Source organism: Colias philodice, chromosome 19 (assembly GCF_061535455.1).
Source record: "Colias philodice isolate Cphi_HAF_F1 chromosome 19, ilColPhil1 Martin Lab GWU primary, whole genome shotgun sequence".
Lineage (NCBI taxonomy): Eukaryota > Metazoa > Arthropoda > Insecta > Lepidoptera > Pieridae > Colias > Colias philodice.
In genome coordinates this window covers 9621608-9644158 of record NC_143104.1, presented here as the reverse complement: position 1 = coordinate 9644158, position 22551 = coordinate 9621608, and the positions used below count along the sequence as shown (strand labels likewise).

At 33.5% G+C, this 22551-nt stretch overlaps 1 protein-coding gene and 1 non-coding gene across 2 annotated transcripts in view; one reads left to right on the top strand and one right to left on the bottom strand.

Moving 5' to 3' along the window:
- Positions 1–22551, top strand: part of LOC149480131 (uncharacterized) — a 43702-nt gene that overhangs the window by 17167 nt on the left and 3984 nt on the right. The window contains exons 2-9 of the mRNA XM_089707319.1: positions 293–415; positions 2816–2914; positions 5468–5566; positions 7304–7501; positions 13604–13801; positions 14116–14214; positions 14487–14585; positions 18853–18987. Coding sequence (XP_089563445.1) covers positions 293–415; positions 2816–2914; positions 5468–5566; positions 7304–7501; positions 13604–13801; positions 14116–14214; positions 14487–14585; positions 18853–18987 — 1050 coding nt within the window. The remainder of the gene's footprint in view (positions 1–292; positions 416–2815; positions 2915–5467; positions 5567–7303; positions 7502–13603; positions 13802–14115; positions 14215–14486; positions 14586–18852; positions 18988–22551) is intronic.
- Positions 15236–15307, bottom strand: TRNAC-GCA (transfer RNA cysteine (anticodon GCA)). The gene has a single exon. It is a non-coding gene; the product is annotated as a tRNA-Cys (tRNA).

Below are 22551 nucleotides of genomic sequence, written 5' to 3'. Positions count from 1 at the left end.
GATTCAATTTTCGTATTCCACAATAGAAAGTTATACGTAATTGATTTTGATGTATTTAACTTTGTATTGTTTCCTTATGAAGTGTAGATAAAATATAAAAATTCCAAAAAATATACCACATGGATTATAATAATGATAGACACCGGTAGTAATTTAATTATTTTAATTTACTTTTATGTACCTAAATAAGTTTAATCAGTCACATTACAATCTCTCCTACACTCTTTTTACATTTTACTCAGTCCTTATCATAATAGTTGCCTAAGGATATATCCTTAAATATTGTCAGCAGATGGAGGGTCGTTCTCGTATCCAACAAAACGACCTGCTCCTCCACGAAGCGGTGATCAAGAATGAGCCGGCGGCGGTGCGGGAGGCGCTGCAGAGACCAGCTGACGTCAACTGTAGGAACAATGTAAGATTATTAAATAAAAATAAAACAAATCTTCTTCTTCTTCTTCTTTATATATAAAAATGAATCGCAAAATGTGTTGGTAAGCGCATAACTCGAGAACGGCTGAACCGATTTCGATAATTATTTTTTTATTATATTCCTTGAAGTACGAGGATGGTTCTCATGTAGAGAAAACGTAAACATGTACCACGGGCGAAGCCGGGGCGGACCGCTAGTCTTATGTATAAAAATGAATCGCAAAATGTGTTGGTAAGCGCATAACTCGAGAACGGGTGGACCGATTTCGATAATTCTTTTTTTATTATATTCCTTGAAGTACGAGGATGGTTCTTATGTAGAGAAAACGTAAACATGTACCACGGTCGAAGCCGGGGCAGACCGCTAGTAAGAAATAAAAATCATTTATTTAGTAGATACCAATAGATACAAAACACAATTTAAACTCGACGGTCGCCTCAACGACGACGAAATAAATAAATAAATCATTTATTTCACACCATTATAATATATTTAAATACACTTATTGGCCTAGGCTCCTAATCACTACATAGTATAAAACTAATATTATAAAGAGGAAAGGTTCGTAATTACGTATGCGCTGCGGAATCTATTCCTTGAAGTAGGTACGAGGATGGTTCTTATGAAAAAAAACGTAAACGTGTAGGTACCACGGGCGAAGCCGGGGCGGACCACTAGTATAAAATAAAGTCACTTCCCAGAAAGTTAGTAAGTATAGTCATAAGCTGCTTTTCAGGAGCCTATGTTAACAATAGATCATTGTGTGTTGTGGTCCTTATTTTAACCATAGGTTCATGATTGAAGAATTTATTCTTTTTGTTAGAGAAAGTTTTTTATCCTACCATTCTGTGTGGTATATACTCTAATAATGTAGGATTAAAAAACCTTTGCGCAAGCGTAATGTACGGTAAACTTGAAAGGGAAAGCGGAAGTTAGGTTTATTTTTATACACAGGGTGTGTAAGTGGGTAGGACCCAATTAAACGAGTAAAGGTCAAATAATTATTATACCTACTTCTCTTTTTTATTCGTTTAAATTCACACTGGAATACAAAGATGTTAATATTCTTTAGTTGTAGTTACTGCATAGTATTTAAAGCACCAATCAACCAATCAACACCGCATCTCTTTATTTATTTATTTATTTATTTATTTATTACATACATCTCTTATCATTTAAATTCATATTCATATTTATTTATTTATTAATATCTATTATTTGTATTAGTTATCTATTTATTATTTATTTTATTATTGTAGCAAATCAGTGGAAAGTCGAAAGCACACCCTCCATTCGGTCTTGACAGAATACCAGCGCTGTAGTCGCAGCTTGCTGCGATTATGGCAGAAAGCTGAGTCAAGACCCTTTTCTGGAAATGCAGTGCACACACAGTACCAGATTCTCAACAAACATGGCGTCTAATTTATTTCTAATTTTATTATGTATCGTACTTTCTTTCTTCTTCTATTTTGTGTTTTCTTCTTGTGTGTGTACCTTTTTCTAGAAATAAATGTTTTTTCTTTCTTTCTTCTTTCTTTCTTTGCAAATAACGTGAAAATATTATGGACAATTGTATGAAATAATATGCGTCACTACAAATCCATATTACAGAAAAAGTATTACTATAATAAGTAACGATTCTGTGAAGTTTTATTGGAAATATTTCATATCCCCTGGATACGCAAATAAATTCTTCAAATAATATCCCGGGATAAAGTACGACTGCAGGGAGGTTAGTCATTCAAAATTGTAAGCCAGCCGGCGCGGGCGGAGGCTGTGCATTTTTTATGAGCCGACTTGAAATTATTCTTTGGGAGTTTTACGTTATTGTTGGAGTATCCTTGGGTTAACGAAGTATTTTCTCGGTTTGTTTTTTTAGTTTTTACCCTGTGTGGACTTTGGTAGAGGGATACCTAAGTTTTTTTTATGTCAGAGCAAGCCACGGTTAAGGTGGGCCACCTGATGGTAAGTGCCACCGCCCATAAACACTTGCAACACTAGAAGTGTTGCAGCTAGTGTTGCAGCTGTGCTTTGCCGGCCTTTTATGGACAAATAAGCTCTTTTCTTGAAGGCCCCAACCTAAGTTTTTATTTAATTCTTTTTAAGAGGATAAAGGCGATTATAAAAGGATATTTCATGGAATATCTATAAATTGGAATAAAATATGTTAATACTAAACCGTAGGTATTCTAGCCAGGGATAAATACTTTAAAAAAATTTCGCTATAGGTAAGCCTTTATTTTAATATTTGATAATGTTAAAACATTTTTTTTTATCGTTTTAAACATTATGAATTTTTATTACCACTTTTTATATAACTTTTTCAGCGAAACCCTGTTAAATTTTTCACTTTAAGGATAATTTAATAAGCGTCTATTTCAGTACGGCAGAGCGCCCATCCACTGGGCGGCTAGCAGAGGCAACGTCGAGATTATCAAATTGCTCATTGACGCGAAATGCGATATCGAAGCCGTCGACAAGGTGAGGAATTATAGTCATCAAGAATATTATGTGAAGAATGTCTTATATGCTTTAATAGTTTCAGACCTTATAATATAGACTTACTACAGCTGATGATATAGGAGAATGACTTATAATAAAGGCTTGATATACATTTAGGGAACATTAAACTTATTTAATTACTTACTTACTTACTTTTAAGTAATTACTATTTATAGCCTCATTCATATTCATGGTTGTAAAGAAGAAGATCGACGAAGTTGTATGTGTATTGTGTATTTGTGTGTGCTGTGTATTTTATTAAATGTTGATGCTCGTCAGGCACGAAATTTTTAACATGGTTCATGTCTGCACAATGTTTCAGGTTAAGCAACAAACTTGAAACATTTTGAAAAACATTCAAAATTCGGTATGTTTTTCTTCCTTCGGTTATTATTTTTGAATGTCTGAACTATTTAGATAAGTCATTGGAGAAGGACGTTCAAAACTACCTTTTGTCACGAAATCCAAAACTTGAAAGGGCATGAAATAATATGTGTGGGAAACAGGTGTCGCACGAAAACGTGAAATTCACGCAACTAAAACTATTTCCGGAATGCTATAAAATTTTATATTTATGTGAAAGCTCTCTTTTATTTAATGAAGGTAAATAAAGAAACAATTTCACTAGTGAAATTGTCGGATGTGAAAATAAAAACGAAATAATGTGGTAACATAAGTTTTGATTTATGAAGCATGAATATTTCCATGTGGCATACCCACAAGGGCAGAAAGGACATCATTTCAGTAAATTGATTGTTGTTTGGGGAATAAATAACTCAACGATACGTTAGAGAAGGAACAGGATGTTTTTTTAACACACGACGCGAAATACACACACATATAAATAAAGTAAAGTAAGTATAGCTTATACACACACATATAAATAAAGTAAAGACTAAAGGAAAAGTTTGTATTGTATTATAGATTATTGAATTGAAAAGTATAATAAATCTTCTCGTGAGATCATGCTATTTATTTTAGTACCTTACAACAAATAGGTCTCAGCTGCGATTGTTGTACCGTGGCCACTGGCCAGTGGCCACAGATTAGAGAATAGTTACTTCGTAACAGATACATGATACATCACTCCCATACAAAAGCTAAAATACCTACGCTATATTTACCTACAAAATGCGCCGCAACTCGGCTGCAGTAAGAAATGTACTCTACGAACCCGCACCGAGAAGCGAGTTTCCCGCGCACGCCGCGTGATTGCGTCATCAAACGAAAACTTTAGGGTTGTACCGAGCGCGTAAATTAAACACAGAGTTGCTGAAACACTTAATTTTTTATTGTTAATTATATTTGTTACATTATACAATAAAAAAATGAAATCTTATTGATAGTAGTTGTTTCCTTCGGTTTCACCCGCGTGGACCCACTATATGTGTCTCCTGGAAAAATAGCGAGAAAGTACTTTACCTGTGTTCCTGTTTAGGCAATTGAATAAAAGACAATTCCTTGTTATTCACTCTTGAACTCCGACACCCGTCCACATCGCAATAACCGGGCATCTTGGTAGCGAGCGCGGGAAACGTGACGCCGGACGCGGGTGCGCAGTCTCGCGTGTGCCAACCAACTGCCGCTTACGGCTCCTTCCCCGGGGGCCGTGGGTATCTTTGGAAGATTTCCCCACTATAAAAAAAAAAAAAATAAAAAAAAAAAAATAAAAAAAAAAAAAAAAAAAAAAAGGGTCGGTACCGACTACCGACCTACTGTGCGGTAGGCACTTATAGCGCGACCTTGAGCGAGTGACGGAGGCCTGCCGTGGCCAATGATTTATACGCCAACTATGTTCTATGTGTCTAAACTTCAGGCACAGTTGACAGATATATATACGTGCTTCAGGTTTGTTCGATGTATGATGAATCAATTATAATAATTATGTAAAAATATTATTTACTAGCTTCCGCCCGCGACTCCGTCCGCGCGGAAAAATTAAGATTTATTTATTTCTACGTATTTTTCCGGGATAAAAAGTATCTCATTTTATGCCCAGGATAATAAGGTATAATTATACCAAGTTTCATCGAAATCAAATCGTTAGTTTTTACGTGATGCCTTCACATACAGACAGACAAAAATTTTTTTAATCACATATTTGGGTTTGGTATCGATCGAGTAACACCCCCTGCTATTTATTTTTTCAATATTTTCAATGTACAGAATTGACCCTTCTACAGATTTATTATATGTATAGATATAGATTATAATGAAATTATAAGAGCTACAAAATTAATTATACTTTTGTGTAGCAATGGTCTATACTATATTATGTCTGGTATACAATAAACATTACAAAAGAGTCACGTAGAAAAATTTCATTTTAAAGGAACAGTTGTACAAATAATATGTTTTAATTAATTATTTTAGTCGACAGGATTTGAATCCGCATTTTTAACCTTGGTTTTATTGCTCCCTTCTCACGATCGAAGTTTTCCGAATCTTTCACATTTTACAAAAATGTATAAATTTCATGTAAAGGCTATAAAAATAGCAAGTTTAAGGTACAATAATATGAAATATTCGCAGTTCGGCATGCGGCCGTTGCTGATGGCGGCGTGGCACGGCCATCTCGATGCAGTGCAGATGCTGGTCCAGGCTGGCGCTTGCCTCGCTGCTACTAATAAGGTGCTATATCTTGATAATCCATACTAATATTATAAATGCGAAAGTAACTCTGTCTGTCTGTCTGTTACTCAATCACGCCTAAACTACTGAACCAATTTTCATGAAATTGGGTATGGAGATATTTTGATACCCGAGAAAGGACTTAGGCTACTTTTTATCCCGGGAAAATGACGCAATCCCGGAAATCCCACGGGAACGGGAACTATGCGGGTTTTTCTTTGACTGCGCGGGCAAAGCCGCCGCAAAATTAAATCAGCGATTTAATTTAGAGCTCTATAAGTTACCTGCTTGAATGACTCCAGCTGTATCCTATAAAGTACCTAACTTTGAATGAATTGTCAGGATAATGCCAAGAGGTTTTTCTTGTTAGACCAAAATCATTTACCTAATTGTGTCCATGGAATAACTGCTATAATAATTAGGAATGATATTATTGAGAGAGCTAATTAAACAAAAAAAAGTTAATAATTTTTTTATAGAGCGAAATAAATAAAAACATTTCCGCGCATAACTTAGTTTTTCAAGAGCTATTTGAAGCCAAAATTTCAGTAAGCATAAACAAACCTAACATCAAATTCTAATCAAATTTTAATGAAGGTCTCCATTAGGTAGTAAATAATTCTCATTTGTTTTGTCTTTATAACGTAAAAATATAATTATTTTAGGAAACCATATTTTAATTTTTAACTACGTTATTTGACGAATAATAACGATTACGTAGGAAAATATAATTATTTCGTTTTAATAATTTATAAGTAGGGTAATTACTTTGTATTACAAGCTTGACTGTAGAGACATTAGGGTCTGCTTTTGGTTTATTTTTTAAGGATATTTAAATGAATGAATAAATGAAGCCTTGAAAAAGTGAAATGTCCGAAACAACTCTGATAGAATTAATAAATAAATGGGAGATCAAAATCTAATTTGAAAAACCTATGTGCGAATGAAACCCAGTACGAAAAGTTACTCATTACAGTAAATTCAGTACTGTATACTAATTATAATAACTCTATTAATAACGTTCGCATATTTATTTCCCTTTGATCTAAACTATCTAACTCTCTCTACGATATCAAAGGTAGTCTGATACTAAATGCAAATTATATTCTGCATCCCTTTGAAACTATTCTTTGTAGAGAGAAAGCAATTTATACAGTTTTCCATTGACAACGTAACAATGCGTGTATTTCATCAGTTGGAAAGGAATCCTTTTTTCAGCAGGTTATATTTAATATGAATACTTTCATATTGAACAAAGTTTTAAAGGTTCACCGCAATTTCTACAATTTTTTTTCTATGTTTTAATAGATCCTAGGTATCATTTGAAGACAACTTGAAGAAAGTAAAATAAAAATTAATTATGTGAATCTAACAATTCTGATGTGAAATATCATAATTACTCAGCTTATCTATTGCATCAAATACAGTGTACGTTCATCGGCTGTACATCTATCAGCCCGCACTTGGTCATTGTGGTAGATTATTATAGCCCAAACCCTCATACGAGATATTATTGTATGAATGATTGGGATATTGTATGAGGGATTAACAATCAATGCTATCATTAATTTTTAAAGCGAAACTTCTTTAAGCGCGTTGAGAGTAAAATTTCAAAGAGAGTAAGGCGACGATTTTGGTATCTTGCTAAAGAAGTTTCACTTCTGACACGTGTAATCAGCACACACGCTCTTTTTATTGATACCTAAGTAAAATTTTAACACTAATCGTTTCCACCAGAAACAAAACGACCTCCTCCAATGCGCATGCGCTCGCGGCGCGTACGACGTGGCGCAGTACGTGATCTCTATTGGCGCGCGAGTGCAGACCTCCGACATGGCGGGCGACGCGTCGCTCGCGCAGGCCTCCCGCGCGGGATTCACTAATGTCGTGGAACTGTTGCTGGACAAGGGGTCTTATATTGATGCTGTTAATAAGGTAAGAATATCTGTAATAGTGTATGAGATGCAGGAGGAGATATGATGCTTGTTGATACAATTATTATGTAGTAGGTTAACGTGGCTCCGTTCGCGTGGTTGGGAAATTCCCTTGGGAATTTGATATTTACCATGATGATAGGTATAGACTGTACCTATCACTCTAGCCACCTAACTCCAGAAATTATTACGCTTAGCGACAAATAAACACACGTGAGCACTGAGCATATCTAATAGATACCAATTAGAACGGAAATAAGGATAATGCTGGCCATACACCATACTTTCTATCGTCCATCGGCATGACGCTGCAGCTTGATCCAATCTGCAGTTTGTCCATAGAGACCACACACACAACGTTTGAATTGTCCAATCGGCAGCAACGTTCAGTTGAAGCCATGGCGTCACCGGTGACAGACGACGATGTTTTAGCCGTTTTGGGCGTTTTATTCGTAAAAATGAAACAAAAAAAGGATTATATGCCGGGAAGATTGTTGTTATATATATGTACCTATTTAATGAGAAGTACCCAATGTGTTAAGTAATCTGGTACTTCATCTATCTCCCAAACAAATCTTATTCAAATCCGTAACCGTTGATATCTAAACACCCCATATACTTTCATATTTATCGACCAAGCGAGCGAAGCACCTATGCTTCAGCTTGGACGAAAAATGACCAGAAAATTTACCAGACTGAAGTGACGATCGCATACCGCCATACACGGTCCAATCGACATGATCCAATCGCCATGATCAAGCCAAAAGAATCGAAATTCGATTGTTCCGTCAAGTATAACTATCATGCCAAATAATGCCAATCCACTCCCACACATGGTCAGTTCTAACTGATCCAATCGGTAGCGTCATGCCGAATGGACGATAGGAAGTATGGTGTATGGCCACCATAAGGATTTGAATGTAAGTTTGACAAAACTTTGTAACGAACGTTGAGGGTTTATGGAACTTTGTAAGGATAATGAACGTACAGTATTTTATGAACTTTATTTGGTTTTAACGACGAACATTTTCTGTATTTTTCTCTTAATAATTTTCATTTGATGTTACGGTGCATTTAACGAACATAGACATAGAGAACTATAGAGCTAGAGCAAGAGCATTCTTTCGTAATATTTTAGTGTAAACAGGCGTAGAGCATTATTTCTTCGTTTTTAGTGCGTCGATTAGATTTTATGCAATGTTCAACTATATACTGATTATAATACTGAACAACACTGAATACGAGTTTTCGTTTACACTAAAATATCACAAAATAATCCTTTTGCTCTAGCTAGAGCTCTAGTTCGTTTGAATGCAACGTTAGAAGAACGTGCAGTAACTATAAAATATTATATCCGTTGTAATAGACACATCTATACTAATATTATAAAGCTGAAGAGTTTGTTTGTTTCTTTGAACGCGCTAATCTCAGGAACTACTGGTAAAAAAAAATTTTCGGTGTTAGATAGCCCTTTTATCGAGGGCTTTTTTATTTTGGCATTATATGACATCACGCTAAGAAGCGGAGCCACGCGGGTAGCGCAGCTAGTGAATTATAGCCGTGATGATGTCTTCATACTAAGATTAGCAACAGATCACTATAAGATTAATTTATTCTAAAGCACGTCTTGGATCACGCTCGTATTATGCTAAGAGACAAATCTCAGATTATCTTCTTGTGTGAATTCCTAATGGAGTATGGCTAATGGCATACTAAGTATTCAATAATATTGGATTTCCTGTTGTCTTCTGTGCCTCGTTAGGATCGTATTCATTGAAGCGTATGATTTGAAAACAATACATTTAGGTAACTGAAAAACTCGAATACTATAAATTAAATCGAAAAAAAATACTTGAGCATTATAAACAGCAACAGATACAGGTAATCACCACGCCGGCCGCAGTTTTGACGAGTAGGTACACATTCCGATTTTCTTTTTCATTTATGTATCTACCTTTTTTATGTTTTAAAAACAATGGTAGTTTTGCATATCGAAAATATACAAATCAAAGGAGATTATTAATTGATTGAAATTAATACTCACACAATTAATTACGCTATCATAGAGTTAAATATCTTCAGTATTTTTTCCTTAATTAAAAACCTAAAAGTTTAGTTTGCTTTCAGAAAGTCAATCAAAATCTTCGTGTAAGTATTAATACCCTTTACCATTACCATATACATAAAAAATAGTAAATGCCAGTTCGTTAATTAGTAAATGAAGATTATAACTAAATCTTAATTACTCAAGTTTAATAACAAAGTTTACATCATCATAGTTATATTTGTAATGTATATTTTGTATGAGAAAATATGGTTTACTCGTGTAAAATTATCAACCTTCAATAAAATAGCAAAAGAATTTTGTAATTTGTTATTACTTCTACCACAATATTATTTCTATAAAGAAGCTTTCCAAGAATCCAATGTATTTCTATGCATCTTCAATTCAAATGAAACCTTTAGACTGATATTCCTACTTAAATGTAAATAAACTTGAGAATTGTAGAGCTGCTTTCCAGAAATGATAAAATATATATAGTACTATGTATATCTATATCACACAATACTAAACCAGATACTATACTATAGTATATGTACATAATAATATAACAATGGTACAAATATAACAATCATATTGTTTTCGATATCTTTCATAAATAATAATTTATGAGTTTCCATTTTTGGCAACCTTAGACTAACCTTAAAACAACCTTAGAACTCTAAGCGAAATCCTTTCATCACATTTAATTTTCTACGAAAGCAAAATTGTATACAAAACTCTGAAAACTGATTGCTGGTAAAAGACTACATAAGTTACAAACGGAGGAAGAATAGAGAGTGTAAAGAACCTAAATTGAAAAAGAATGCTTTATTAAGCATTTCTTAAGGATATTCTAATACCTAGTTAGTTAATATTAACAGGAGTCAAATTCGACACATTTAAGATAAATCGAAAAATCTAGTTATAATACAACAATAGGTAGGTACATGCATTGAAAACAAAATAAGAGTAGCCTTTTAGTACAAATTAGATCTTATAAATCGATTCCCTACATTTCCACTTGATAGAATTATTGCCTCCTCTTTATGAGGCAATATGTTCTGCCCCTAATTGTACCTTAATTTTGTAAATGGGAACGGATCGCAGAGAAATAGCACCCAAAACCCTAGTAATAAAGCGAATATCCGAGTAATATTTAACGAAATGATAACGAATGTGATTCAAACCACTACTATTTTTGACCAATTCATGAAGGTGACTTGAGCCAATTAAATAAAAAACCACATTCTTTAGGTATTTCACATTTTTAAATATCTTCGAATAAGGTAACATTTCTGTCTGGTCTATAACGAAAGCAACGCGAAATGAAAAGCCATTTTTAGACAATAAATAATGTGAATTCAGGTGTAAGGTGAGTGCAAATCGAGGCTTCAGTTTTCCAATAACGTTATTGGATCGCACTTACATCACAATGTCCCAGTCAGATCTAATTACCTACTACGCCGAAATTCGATTCCATTCAATACTCTAAAAGCTAATTTGATTCCAAAACATCGAACCGCCATCAACATTCGTGGATTCTGCTAATTGAAAAGCTGATTTATTTCAGTGCGAAAATTTCCAATAGATGTGCATTCAATTTACCACTGCAGACTTTAATATCGATGATTTTATTAAGTTTTAATATCATTTAAATATCTCTATATCTAGTTTATGATGACAAGAGCTGTTGAAAAAAATATTAATCACATACTGCCGTCCTTTAACTAAAAAGCCGTTAACCAACAAATGGTCAATTTTCAGTTTTAAATGTAGGGTGACAGAGTTCAAAATTCTCTATCTTTCTGTCTAAGAATCATTTCTCTAGCATTAATAGTTATAGAGATATAAAAATATTGTAAGCCGTTAAATAACACAATTTTCAGCGATTCCATAACTTGAAAGCGTCTAACCAACACTACTTCGCTAAATTTCCTTTAAAGTACCTTAACCGCCAGATTTAATAATTATTTTTTAGCTTTTTACTTGACTAAAAGTACGTTATCAGATTATACTTGACTATAGAGACGCAAAAGGACTATAACTGCTTTATGATAAGCTTTCATATAACTATTCCAATGGAAATCCTTACCTTATTTGCAGTTACTCGCCCTTAACGCTTTTTTAGTTAAGTAATTTTATTTAGGACAAATTCTAATAACACTTTTTTGCTTAGCTACAAAGCAGCTAACCCTCATTTTTTAGCTAAAAGGCAGTTATCCGATTCTGGTGATGCATCAGTTTTGGGGATGAGAGTTATGATGAAATAATGTCGCCCCCAAGCAGAGTACCGATTGCTTTTGATTTTCTTTTACAAGGCGTATTATTTCTGATCAAGTTTACTAAGTTTTAAACAATCTAGCAGCTAAATTACGGAAAATATAACAAGTCAAAGTTACGAAAATTTGGTAGATAATGGTTACGACATTGCGAACTTTCAATCGTATTTCTCTGTTTAGACTCTGATTTGTCTCTGTAACCGAGAAAGAGGACATAGGCAGTCTATACTATTTAATTTTTAAAACTATTTATTAATAATGTAATAAATTTACCCCTTGGGTGGAATTAGTAATCGACTGTCAAGCAATGTACTAGAGATGGTGATACAAAAATTGTTATGAGTACACTACCTTTGACCCGCTGACGGGAAGACCATTTTGCCAATATTGCTATTTTTTCTTTTCTTTATATTAGATTATTAAGATTTGTATTTTTTTACATGGTAGCAAATAAAAAGTTTTCTACCTCCTACTATTTTCCACATATTCTGGTATATTATATTTTCTAAATGTGGATGAAAGTCTTCTAATCATTTGATAAGCGGTTCTACATTATTTATTAAGAGCATCCCACATGTAAGTCGAGCTTGAAGCCCTATTGAAACCAGGGTGTTTTTTTCAAAAACCTCGTGCACAAGTCTTAATTTTTTTTTCAGGAAACGATTTATGTTTACATTGTTTGTGGTTCTATATGTACTCACATATCCGTGACTCGTATGATGGCTTCGCAGAAGAGTATTTATAAAATAACGTTATAATTGCAATTCTAAATGAAAATACGGTTCCAAAAAGAAAAGCGAGAAGATTTATCTATAATCTTAACCCTTAATGAGCCTCTGTAATGAAATAAACGTGAACATGACGAGAAATAAAGGTTAATTTTATCAACAACTTAAAAGAGTCATTTAGTAAAAGAGTTACAATACTTGTTACTCACAAACAGACGCAAGAACCATTAATTTAGATAGTGTTTAAATCCTTAATACTTAAACCTAAAAGCTTTTGATCCTTTTCCTTTCCATTGGTTGACCTAGAGGCTAGAGGATGTAATTCCCGAGAGCAAAGCCTAAGACAGCAGCAAATTTTTAACATTAGTAAGATTAAAATTTAGTACAACTATATAGAATCATAGTACAAAAGCATCTAAAAGCCCTTAACCGTTGATTATAAAGTTTTTGAAATTTAAATTAAAGCGAAAGTCATAGCTTAAAAGTAGTTACAGTAGCTTAACGACGTTTTAGGTAAGCATTTTATTACTAAATAAAAAAAAATCCCAAAATGAAAATAAAAATACTAAATTACTTAGCTAAAAAGTCGCTATGGTATGTTAACGGCCGTCTTGTCCAGTAAATAGTTAAAATTTTCAGATTATATGCTGAACTAAACGAGAAAAATTGAATTTAAAAATAAATTATAACAGTTTCTGGGTAAAAACTATTATTTATATATAATATAATTAAATTTCGATCGATGTATCTCACAATAATTATTCTAAGTGTCATAATTTTTCAGAAATAACGATTGCCGTGTTTTTTGCCATTTACTCGAAACTCACTTCGTGGGCTTAACGGCTTTCTAGTTAAAGGACGGCAGCATAGTTTAATGATCTTTTTGAGCGAGACAGTGCACACCAACAGAGTTAACTAAACTAAAGAATGAAATTTAAGCTATCTAGACGAATAATTGTAGCTTTTGTTTCCGACACCGCTCCCAGGGGAGATTTTCCCGAATCCCTTGTATCCGATAACCGAATAGAGTACAAGGATATCATAACCACCAGGTTGGTCGGACAGCGCTCCACGTGGCGTGTGAAGGCGGGCACAGTGGCACTGCTGCTCTCCTGATAACTAAAGGCGCGTCCCGTGAGGCGAGAGACAACTCGGGCCGGACCCCGCTACATATTGCTGCGGTGCATCGACACACGGAGCTAGTGAAAACACTATTGGAAGCTCAGTGCAATGTGGATGCTGTGGATAACGTAAGTTTATTATGTCCTAGTCATTGAGATAATATTAATACGTAGTAATATTATCTCAATGGTCCTAGTAAAGTTTTCAAACTACATATTAAGTGATAAATAATAGATATAAGAAATAGCAAACATATTTGGTAATTTCTCGGTACCGAAGTTGTTGTTACTTAGTAACTTGTTAAGTTTTATTTAAATGTTGTGTTTTAACAGAAGCGAATTAAATTCCTAGAAATCATAAATCTCGAAAGCTCTATAAAACTTATTTAGGTAAAGTAGGTACTTATGTAAAGTTTTGAGTTGTTTTCAAAATTTTTGTGCAGAATGGAGTAACGGCTCTACAAATGGCCTGCGCTCAGGGTTGCCGGGGTATCGTCGAACATTTACTCACATTTGGAGCCGATGTGCACTTACAAAACAATGTAAGTATGAAGTATACCTGTAGGGATATTTATTTCGTTGTATTTTTACAAGAACAAACGATCCTTATATTTAAAGTATCACTTTATACGAGTGGCAATCTTTTATATTTTTCATTAAATTACTTACAGATAATTTCCAAAATCGATCGACCAGATTTTTAATGCTTCTTTAGGTACAATTTATTTTACGACAGCATCTAAAAAACACAAGTATTATGAAATTCCTGTATTTTTATTATAATGTAATATTTAAAATAATGTTTCCATGTTAGGTGGGATCCTCAGCCTTGCATGCGGCGTGCGCAGCTGACGCGACAGACATAGTAGAGTTGTTGCTAGCCCGTGGAGCCGACCCTGCTCTCACAGACCAAGTTTGTATAGCTCCTTTAGTTTCTGCACTCCTAGTATTCAGATCTGATGAAATTAGGGAAAATTAGCTACTTACTGTTAAGGGTCTCAACCTAGAAACTTAATTACGGAGTACTAAGTTTATTTTTATATTTGGTTACAAGTTGGTAAGTCTTGTGTGAATAATATGTGTTTTCTTAATTAGGGAGTAGGGACCAACGCGCAACGGCAAAGCGCCTGCAACACTTCTAGTGTTGCAAGTGTTTATGGGCGGTGGTGACCACTTACCATCAGGTGGCCCACCTGCCCCTTTGCTTGCTCTGACATAAAAAAATAATAATAAATATAATGGAAATAAACTGAGAGGTACGAATATGCGCTATTGAGAACCGATTCATAGGAAAGATGAATAATATTTTATTTGTTGATTATTATTCTAAAGAAAATAGTTACAATTCATTTGCTTTATTAAAAAAAATATAAATACAACTCATATCACCGGTACATAATTAATGAAATTAGTTTTAATCTGACACAATTTTTAACGCCCTTTCTTAAATCACATGGTCATAGGATTATAAGAGAACGATATAATTAGAAAAAGATAACATACAAAGGAGTTATTTTCACTATAGTGTGGATTTTAATAATATTAAAAACAAAAGGAGATTCTAGGGGACACCCGGGTTTGAACCGGGGACCTCTCGATCTGCAGTCGAATGCTCTACCACTGAGCTATATCCCCGCTTGAAAAATGAACAAATATCAGCTTATGCTCACAAAACGCATACATGCACTGATGTCATCATTGGGAGAGGAATGCAAATATGAACATTAATATGTGAACTTAAGTAACATTTTGGCTTACAACGAAATTATCGTGGGTGAGCGTGTGTAGGTAGTATCGACAAGAATTAACTGATAACAATAGTGTTTATGATAAAATTTAATTAAAGCAGCAATTCTCGATACAATAGTAATATGAAGCTGATATTGCAAAACCAGAATTGTAATCTGTTATAATATACATATTTCAATTATGCCAAATTCGCGAATTGCAAATGCGTATGATGAAATATAGTTGAATTATTGAATAAAGTTTATTAGGTAAGTTACTTGACTACTCATGTTTTGATTTTGGTGAATTAGTGATATATTTCCTAATTATTCATGTGATCAATGTAGTCAGCATTCTGCATTAACCAGGCTCTTGATGACTTAAACCTTAGTAAAAAATACAGGATCAACTAGTCTCTAGCGTATAGATACGGATATATCCATGTATCAATAAACCAACAATGCCTTATTTCACTTAACCCAATGTTTCTGAATTTTTTTAATAATATTTTTTTAAATAATAATTTTAAATATCTTTAGTAGAGATGGATTAGATGCTAGCGAGCAAGTACGTATTATTAGGTAGGTATGTACAGAAGCTCTTATACTGTAGGTTAATCCGATAATAATACCTATAGCTGTATTCATATGTAATCCTGCGCTTTGCTATCAGTGAGCTTAACGCATTCACTGTAAGAGCTTTGTGAGCAAAACAGACTGAGCTTAGGCTACTATTGATCAGCTTTAAGCCGATTGCAAACTGCATTCATTCGGTATAAATTGGCCTTGTTATATCTCATGCTAGTATAGGTATAAGTACAGGCATATACTATCAGTCATAGGTACAACAGGTACAAGGTACTTTTACCAACACAAGTTTAGGTATACAGTATACACATATATTATAAGCTTTCTCAAAGATTTTCCTAATTAGGCGAAGTTGTATCTTGGAGACAGGAGTTATAATGTTCTGCGTTGTTATTTTCAAAGTTACAAGTTTAAAATGTATTTCATATTTATTATATTATACGTTGAAAGTTAGACATCCTCTTAATTAGACTGGTACACAGATTCATTCTTGTTACATGCTTAAAACGACAATTCGGTCCCGTTTAATCATTTATTTTTCTGCAGGTACCTGGTTAATAGTTACTAGTTCTTTTTCAAAAATATTTTAAAAATAATATCTTATCGTTGGTACTACTAGTAACTAGACTAAAGACGGCCTTATCTGTATAAATCTGTAACAAAGGACCTAAATGGTAGATTTAAATCAGTATAAATCACAATATTTTATTTGGTAATCAACAGACCCTACAAATGTACGTAATTATTACAGTTCAATGGAGTTAATTAGTAAAATTTTAATCAGAAATTAATGAACATATTCAACACTACGACTGGCTGTATGGCCGGGTTCGCTTCAATAATTCATCTCGGCTCGGTACACCTCACACTTTGGCTTTGCAGCCTGTTATATTATTCATGTTTGTTTGCTTCTGCGTACACTGTGTACTGGATCATTGATGTTTGCGAGTGGAAGAATATGTTTTGCCCTTTTTTAATGTATGATTCTGAGTTTTCAAAATAATCTAAACGTCAAAATAACTATGTACTAGACGTGTCGTCCCTTCATTAATTTACATTACGCGTCTTTTGTTTATTTTAATATGAGATTATTTTTATTCCAAATAAACAGAAATAATTGCAACAAGCTCGTTGTTAGCAAAAGCTAGTTTAAGTTAAAAATAGAAAAGTCACTAAGTAGTTAACACATAGATTAAGCTCATGTTTTCTATATTTATTTCGTTTAGCTTGTGGCAAGTTTAATTAGGAAAGTAATCTTGTGTTTAATACAAGATCTTCTATGTTAATGATTCTTGTTTGTTATGCGGAACAAGCTAGGAATAAACATATAACAACTTAGGAAATCAAGTCTATCCTATGAGTCATAGGGATGATTATGCTGTACAGTTACCTAAGTAGGTATAGGTAATATATAATAATATAAGTGTTGTTGCGAATGCAATTTATGGATAAAATTAGTAAACTAAGATATGACAACTTTGTCCTTTATATCACACGGACATATATTCAGAAATGAACCCTTCATAATAAAACCTTACATTAATTTGTTTAACAGACCGAACACTGCCTATGGTCTATTTATATTGAATTACAAGCCTTCGTCGAATTGAAAACAAAACATATTTTGGGCATTTTATTATACCCACGTCAAAAAGTTCTTTACAATTTCGTCTTCACCTAAGTTCGGGAATTCCGTAAATAGGAAAATGATTTTAACTCCCGTATTCATTAATAAAAAATAAATATTTGACTGTTAAGAAAACTTTTCTATCATTTAGTGATAATTTGTAAAGTTTCAGAAAGCAACTGAAAAATTAATTAAAACTTTAAGCATTAGCGGTTATAGACTTGAAAGAAATCCACTCTTAGTTGCCGACTTAAAGAAAAACTTTTATGATACAAAAAGTTTTCAAATAGACTTGAGATAACACGAACCTGAAGCTTTTGTAGCTTTGTTTGAACGTCGTCAATATATGAAGGTAGACCTTAATTTCGTATTGGTTATTGGTACCTACCTAAATCCTTTGGAAAATCGTACCAAAATTAATATAGGTATGTATTATACGAAAACTTGGATAGATATGAACCTAAACTTTTTAGTCAAGCTCAAAATAAATGGCTGACTGCAGTTTGCAGATGAGTAAGATGCTCACCAACTCACATACCTAGTAGGTATGGTATTTTGAGCTCTTGTTATAAATCGAAAGACAGAATAAAAAAGCTTACCTATCTTTTAACTTTTTTTTTAATTATTGAAGAAAAAGTGTTCAGACTTGGTAGTAGCCGTAGCGTTCTTAAATATAGGGTGTCCCATCAAGAACGACTTTATAAATAGACTTGAAAAAAGGAGACAAACGTCATAATGATCCACCAGATCGAAGTTGCTATAGCAAAACATTGATATAAGCTATATATGTACAATGTATAAAGCCTCAAGAGCGACTAATACAATACACAGGAATGGTAAATAGAGCAAACACCGAATAAATGTACATTTTAGCTTGTATTTGATTCCAAACTTTCAACTCGTAATCTTTCAAAAAGAATCTTTCCGTTTCATTAAAACTTTAAGATTGTAACTAAATATATCTACCTAGCGGTGAAGAACTAGATAACTGGGTAAAATAAAGAATTTCCTAATGTTTTGTTAACCAGAATGAATGGAACAAATCGATTTATATTTTTATCTACATTAATTCTATAATCTGTAGGTAAATAATTGATGTCTGGTAGAAATACATTTAAACCTAAATCCGATTTGCAAAATATATGGAAAATGATCGAGTAACTAAGCAGGCAAAGCAAGCCTGGTTTTTAAAGAAGAATTATTATAATTTACAGTTAATTTCTATATAATGTGTCCAGTGGTCACAATCTCCACTGAGTGTGGCAGGAGGCGCGGCGGACTCTCCCCCGGAGGGCTTCAGACGAGCAGCCAGGGGATCCTTCTCAGCTATATTAGACCTGCTGACAGCCACTGCTAACCTTGATCATCATCAGGTATGGCCTCTTTTACAATAAAAAACGGTTATCTGCCTAAAAGCTCAAGTACACCTACTTCATAAAACTTAAATACCTACCTAGGTATATGGTATTTTCTATTTACACATTACTAATGTCTATAATTTGTGCTAATGTATTCCGATGGTAAAATAAGCGTTTCTCTTTGCCCTATATAGGCTATATAGGTATATTTTTTGCGAATCAGAGTAATTAAATAATAAATATATATTATTGTAAATACCTAATAGACAAGACTTATAAGATTAATTTAATTCTTATTCGACAATAGGCACCCAACCCTTGAAAATAATAAGGGCGCTAACCATCTAAATCTATTCTTATTGTAGGTAGTTACTTACTTAGTTACATAGAAACAAGTAAAGAGGTAAATCGAAATTATTGAAAACTAATTTAGCTCCAATATAGCATCTAAAAATAGATAAAGCTAACCCGTCTCGTGACCTTATTTAAATCAAATGTCATTGTTTAATAGACAATAATTGTTATTGGCTTATATGATTGTAACTTGATTGTAATTTATACCACATCAATCTTCTTTATTTTTGTTACAATAAAAAGACATATTTTATATTGATTTTACTCGGTTCTTTAAATAATAAATATGTATATATAAAAAAAAAACGTGTGGCACTCGGGGACTGCCGCGGTAAAGCTATTGCATAGCATGCCTTTCAAACCACACCTCCGCCCGTCGGAGTGGAGAGCGTGAGGTTTTTTCGTTACTTACGGAATTTCTAGATTCGGTCCCCGCGCTCAAGGCCTGTGGTAGAAGCTATGCAATAGCTTAAAAAAATCAAGATTTGTATCTATAACTAGGTACCTACATACTTATTTATAGCTCGTGAGTTTTGCATAAAATCGCAAAATGCAAAATGACGCGAGTTTTAAACTCGTAACTAAATCGCAATACAGAGCAATTAACCTAGTTCAAACCACAGGTTCAAACTGTTAACTGAAATCAAGTTTTCAAAGCGATTGCTCTCCACATGATAACGAGCGACATCCGACAGGTCAGAAGTTCGTTCATAATTCTGTTACCAACTCGGCAATCATTGAAATTGCTACGCAGACAGTTATTAACTATAAATTTTATTTCGTTGATATTTTATAAAAAACATCTAAATAATGAACGTATTAGTATTTTTTCTTATGTTTCTATAAACTATCAGACTGCTAACTGCCTATTATCTGTGCTATTATTGTGAAGAATAGATTCTCAGTTGAAGAACGAAGCTATTTATCTACTAAATTGGTTAAACTATGTAGGTACATAATTTTCTAGTATATTTTCAATGTTTTTTTTGCTTTTCTCTTATTTCTAAGAACCAAAGGATTTACTCTAATATTCGGATTAGCAATTTGTACAAAAATTATTTAATCATTTTTTAAAAGTAGAAAGTTCCACGAGTCGTCCAATGTTCTAGTATCATGCCTTACACGAGGTGCACCAATAAATTGATGCGTCTAGACATGTTTACATACATCCTATACCTATATGGCAATTTCCTGCTTCCGGCGAATGGTAACTACTGCTATTATTGCCGTAAAAGGATTTCAGTTTACTCGAACGATATGTCCATATTCTAGATAGAATTGTACTAGCTAAAAGCAATTCTGTAGTAAATTTTGTAAGTATAGTTCATCATCATCATCGATTTATGTTTCGAATCGTTTAATTATTTTATTTAGTGTCCGACCGAACTTTCGGTTTTGGTTTCGGTTTCGGCCGAGTTTCGGCCAAAAATCAAGTTTCGGCCGCAGTTTCGGTTTCGGCCAAAATCGGCCGAAACTTTTGCCGAAACCGAAACTTATTTCGCAAGTTCAGTGAACTTAGTTCACACACGTTCACGCTCGCCTAACTTCGTTTTCCTCGGCAACGCTTTGACGGACGCTGTCAAAGCGTTGTTTGACCCACGCTGGTGGAAACAATTTTTGATTATCTATGTTGAGATTGGAACTGGGTGTAATAGTAATTAATAATTATTATTTTTATATAAGAGGTACCTAAAAGAGATTATTCTTCTAAGTACAAATACCAATCCAAAGTATTAAAGACTCTATATTAAAGAAAAAGATCTCAAAATACCAATACTTAGTATTTAAAGTAACAGTAACAATTACTGATTTGATTTAGATGACTGATTTTACTGAGAACTTAATTTGAAAAAATAATAAAAATTATAACGCGTTTCATTAAAGAAACGAATCTTCAATGGCGGCCAAAGCTGACACTGACATAATATGGTAGGTTCAGTAAAAAAGAAAATAAAAATAATGTAGATTGTTAAGTATTTTATTAATTATTTCAATTATTATTCTTATGGTATTTGTGTATTTATATGAATTATCATATTTACGTATACAGAATGCAACAAAATCCCCATAATACCTACTTGTAATGAGCCCATAAAACTGAGCAACTTTTCCCAAAGAACATATTTTGTCAAATTCCAAAAAAACATTATTTACTATCGCAAATACATAATTGTCATTGTAAATTTATGATAAAAACTATTATAGGTAGGGAAAATCAAATACATTTTAGTGATTTTACTTTTCCCTATTTTTTTTGCATGCCGTACGGCCACAGTATTACCATTATTTCCTACAGTAGTGCGACGAATGTACTTGTGCAGAGAAACGGAGGGGAACTGGCGGGGGTCGGGCGACGCGGGCTGCGTAAAGCAAACACGCTTAGTTTGCTTTACCTAGCGCGAAAGGATGACGCAGTCGTATTTTTTGTGTAATAATTTTATTATACATAGGTACTTACATATTCTATTATGGCGCGCACAAACTGTTCGGTTTACGGATGTAAATCTACATTGAAATCCCAGAAGGAAACAATATTTCAGAAAGATTGTATTAATTGTATCTGTTGAATTAAAATCAAAGCTATGTTTATATGTTGTCCTCATTATTTTCTAATCAGATTGTACATCCCAATGCGAATGCATTACTTAGTTAAATGTTATAATATACAATTAAGAACATCCAAAAATAAAGTGTCCACGTAAATAATATTTAGCAGTGCAATATCTGTAATTATATATTTATGAACAAATAATTACATCAGATTTAATAATCGCAATTATTTTTAATGTACATATGAATAAAGATTTCATCATAATATTAATAATCACAATTGTTTTATTTCCCATTTGTTGCAACCCTAGCGTATTTTCGTGTGGCAGCGTCATTACCTACGCTGGCGGCGGCATCGCGCGACATCAAAGGCGATTCCCTACTGTAGGAAATAATGGTAATACTGTGGTACGGCCGTGTGTAAGCAAGAGGGAATGATAAGCGTCGCCATTTAAGATTCGTTTCTTTAATGAAATGCGTTATAATTATAAAATTGTTATCTACACTAATATTATAAAGAGGAAAACTTTGTTTGTTTGTTTGATTGTAATGAATAGGCTCATAAACTACTGGACCGATTTTGATGAAATTTGGCACAGATAATCTTTAGACCCTGAGAAAGAACATAGGCTACCTTTTATTGCGAAATATGTACCACGGGCGAAGCCGGGGCGG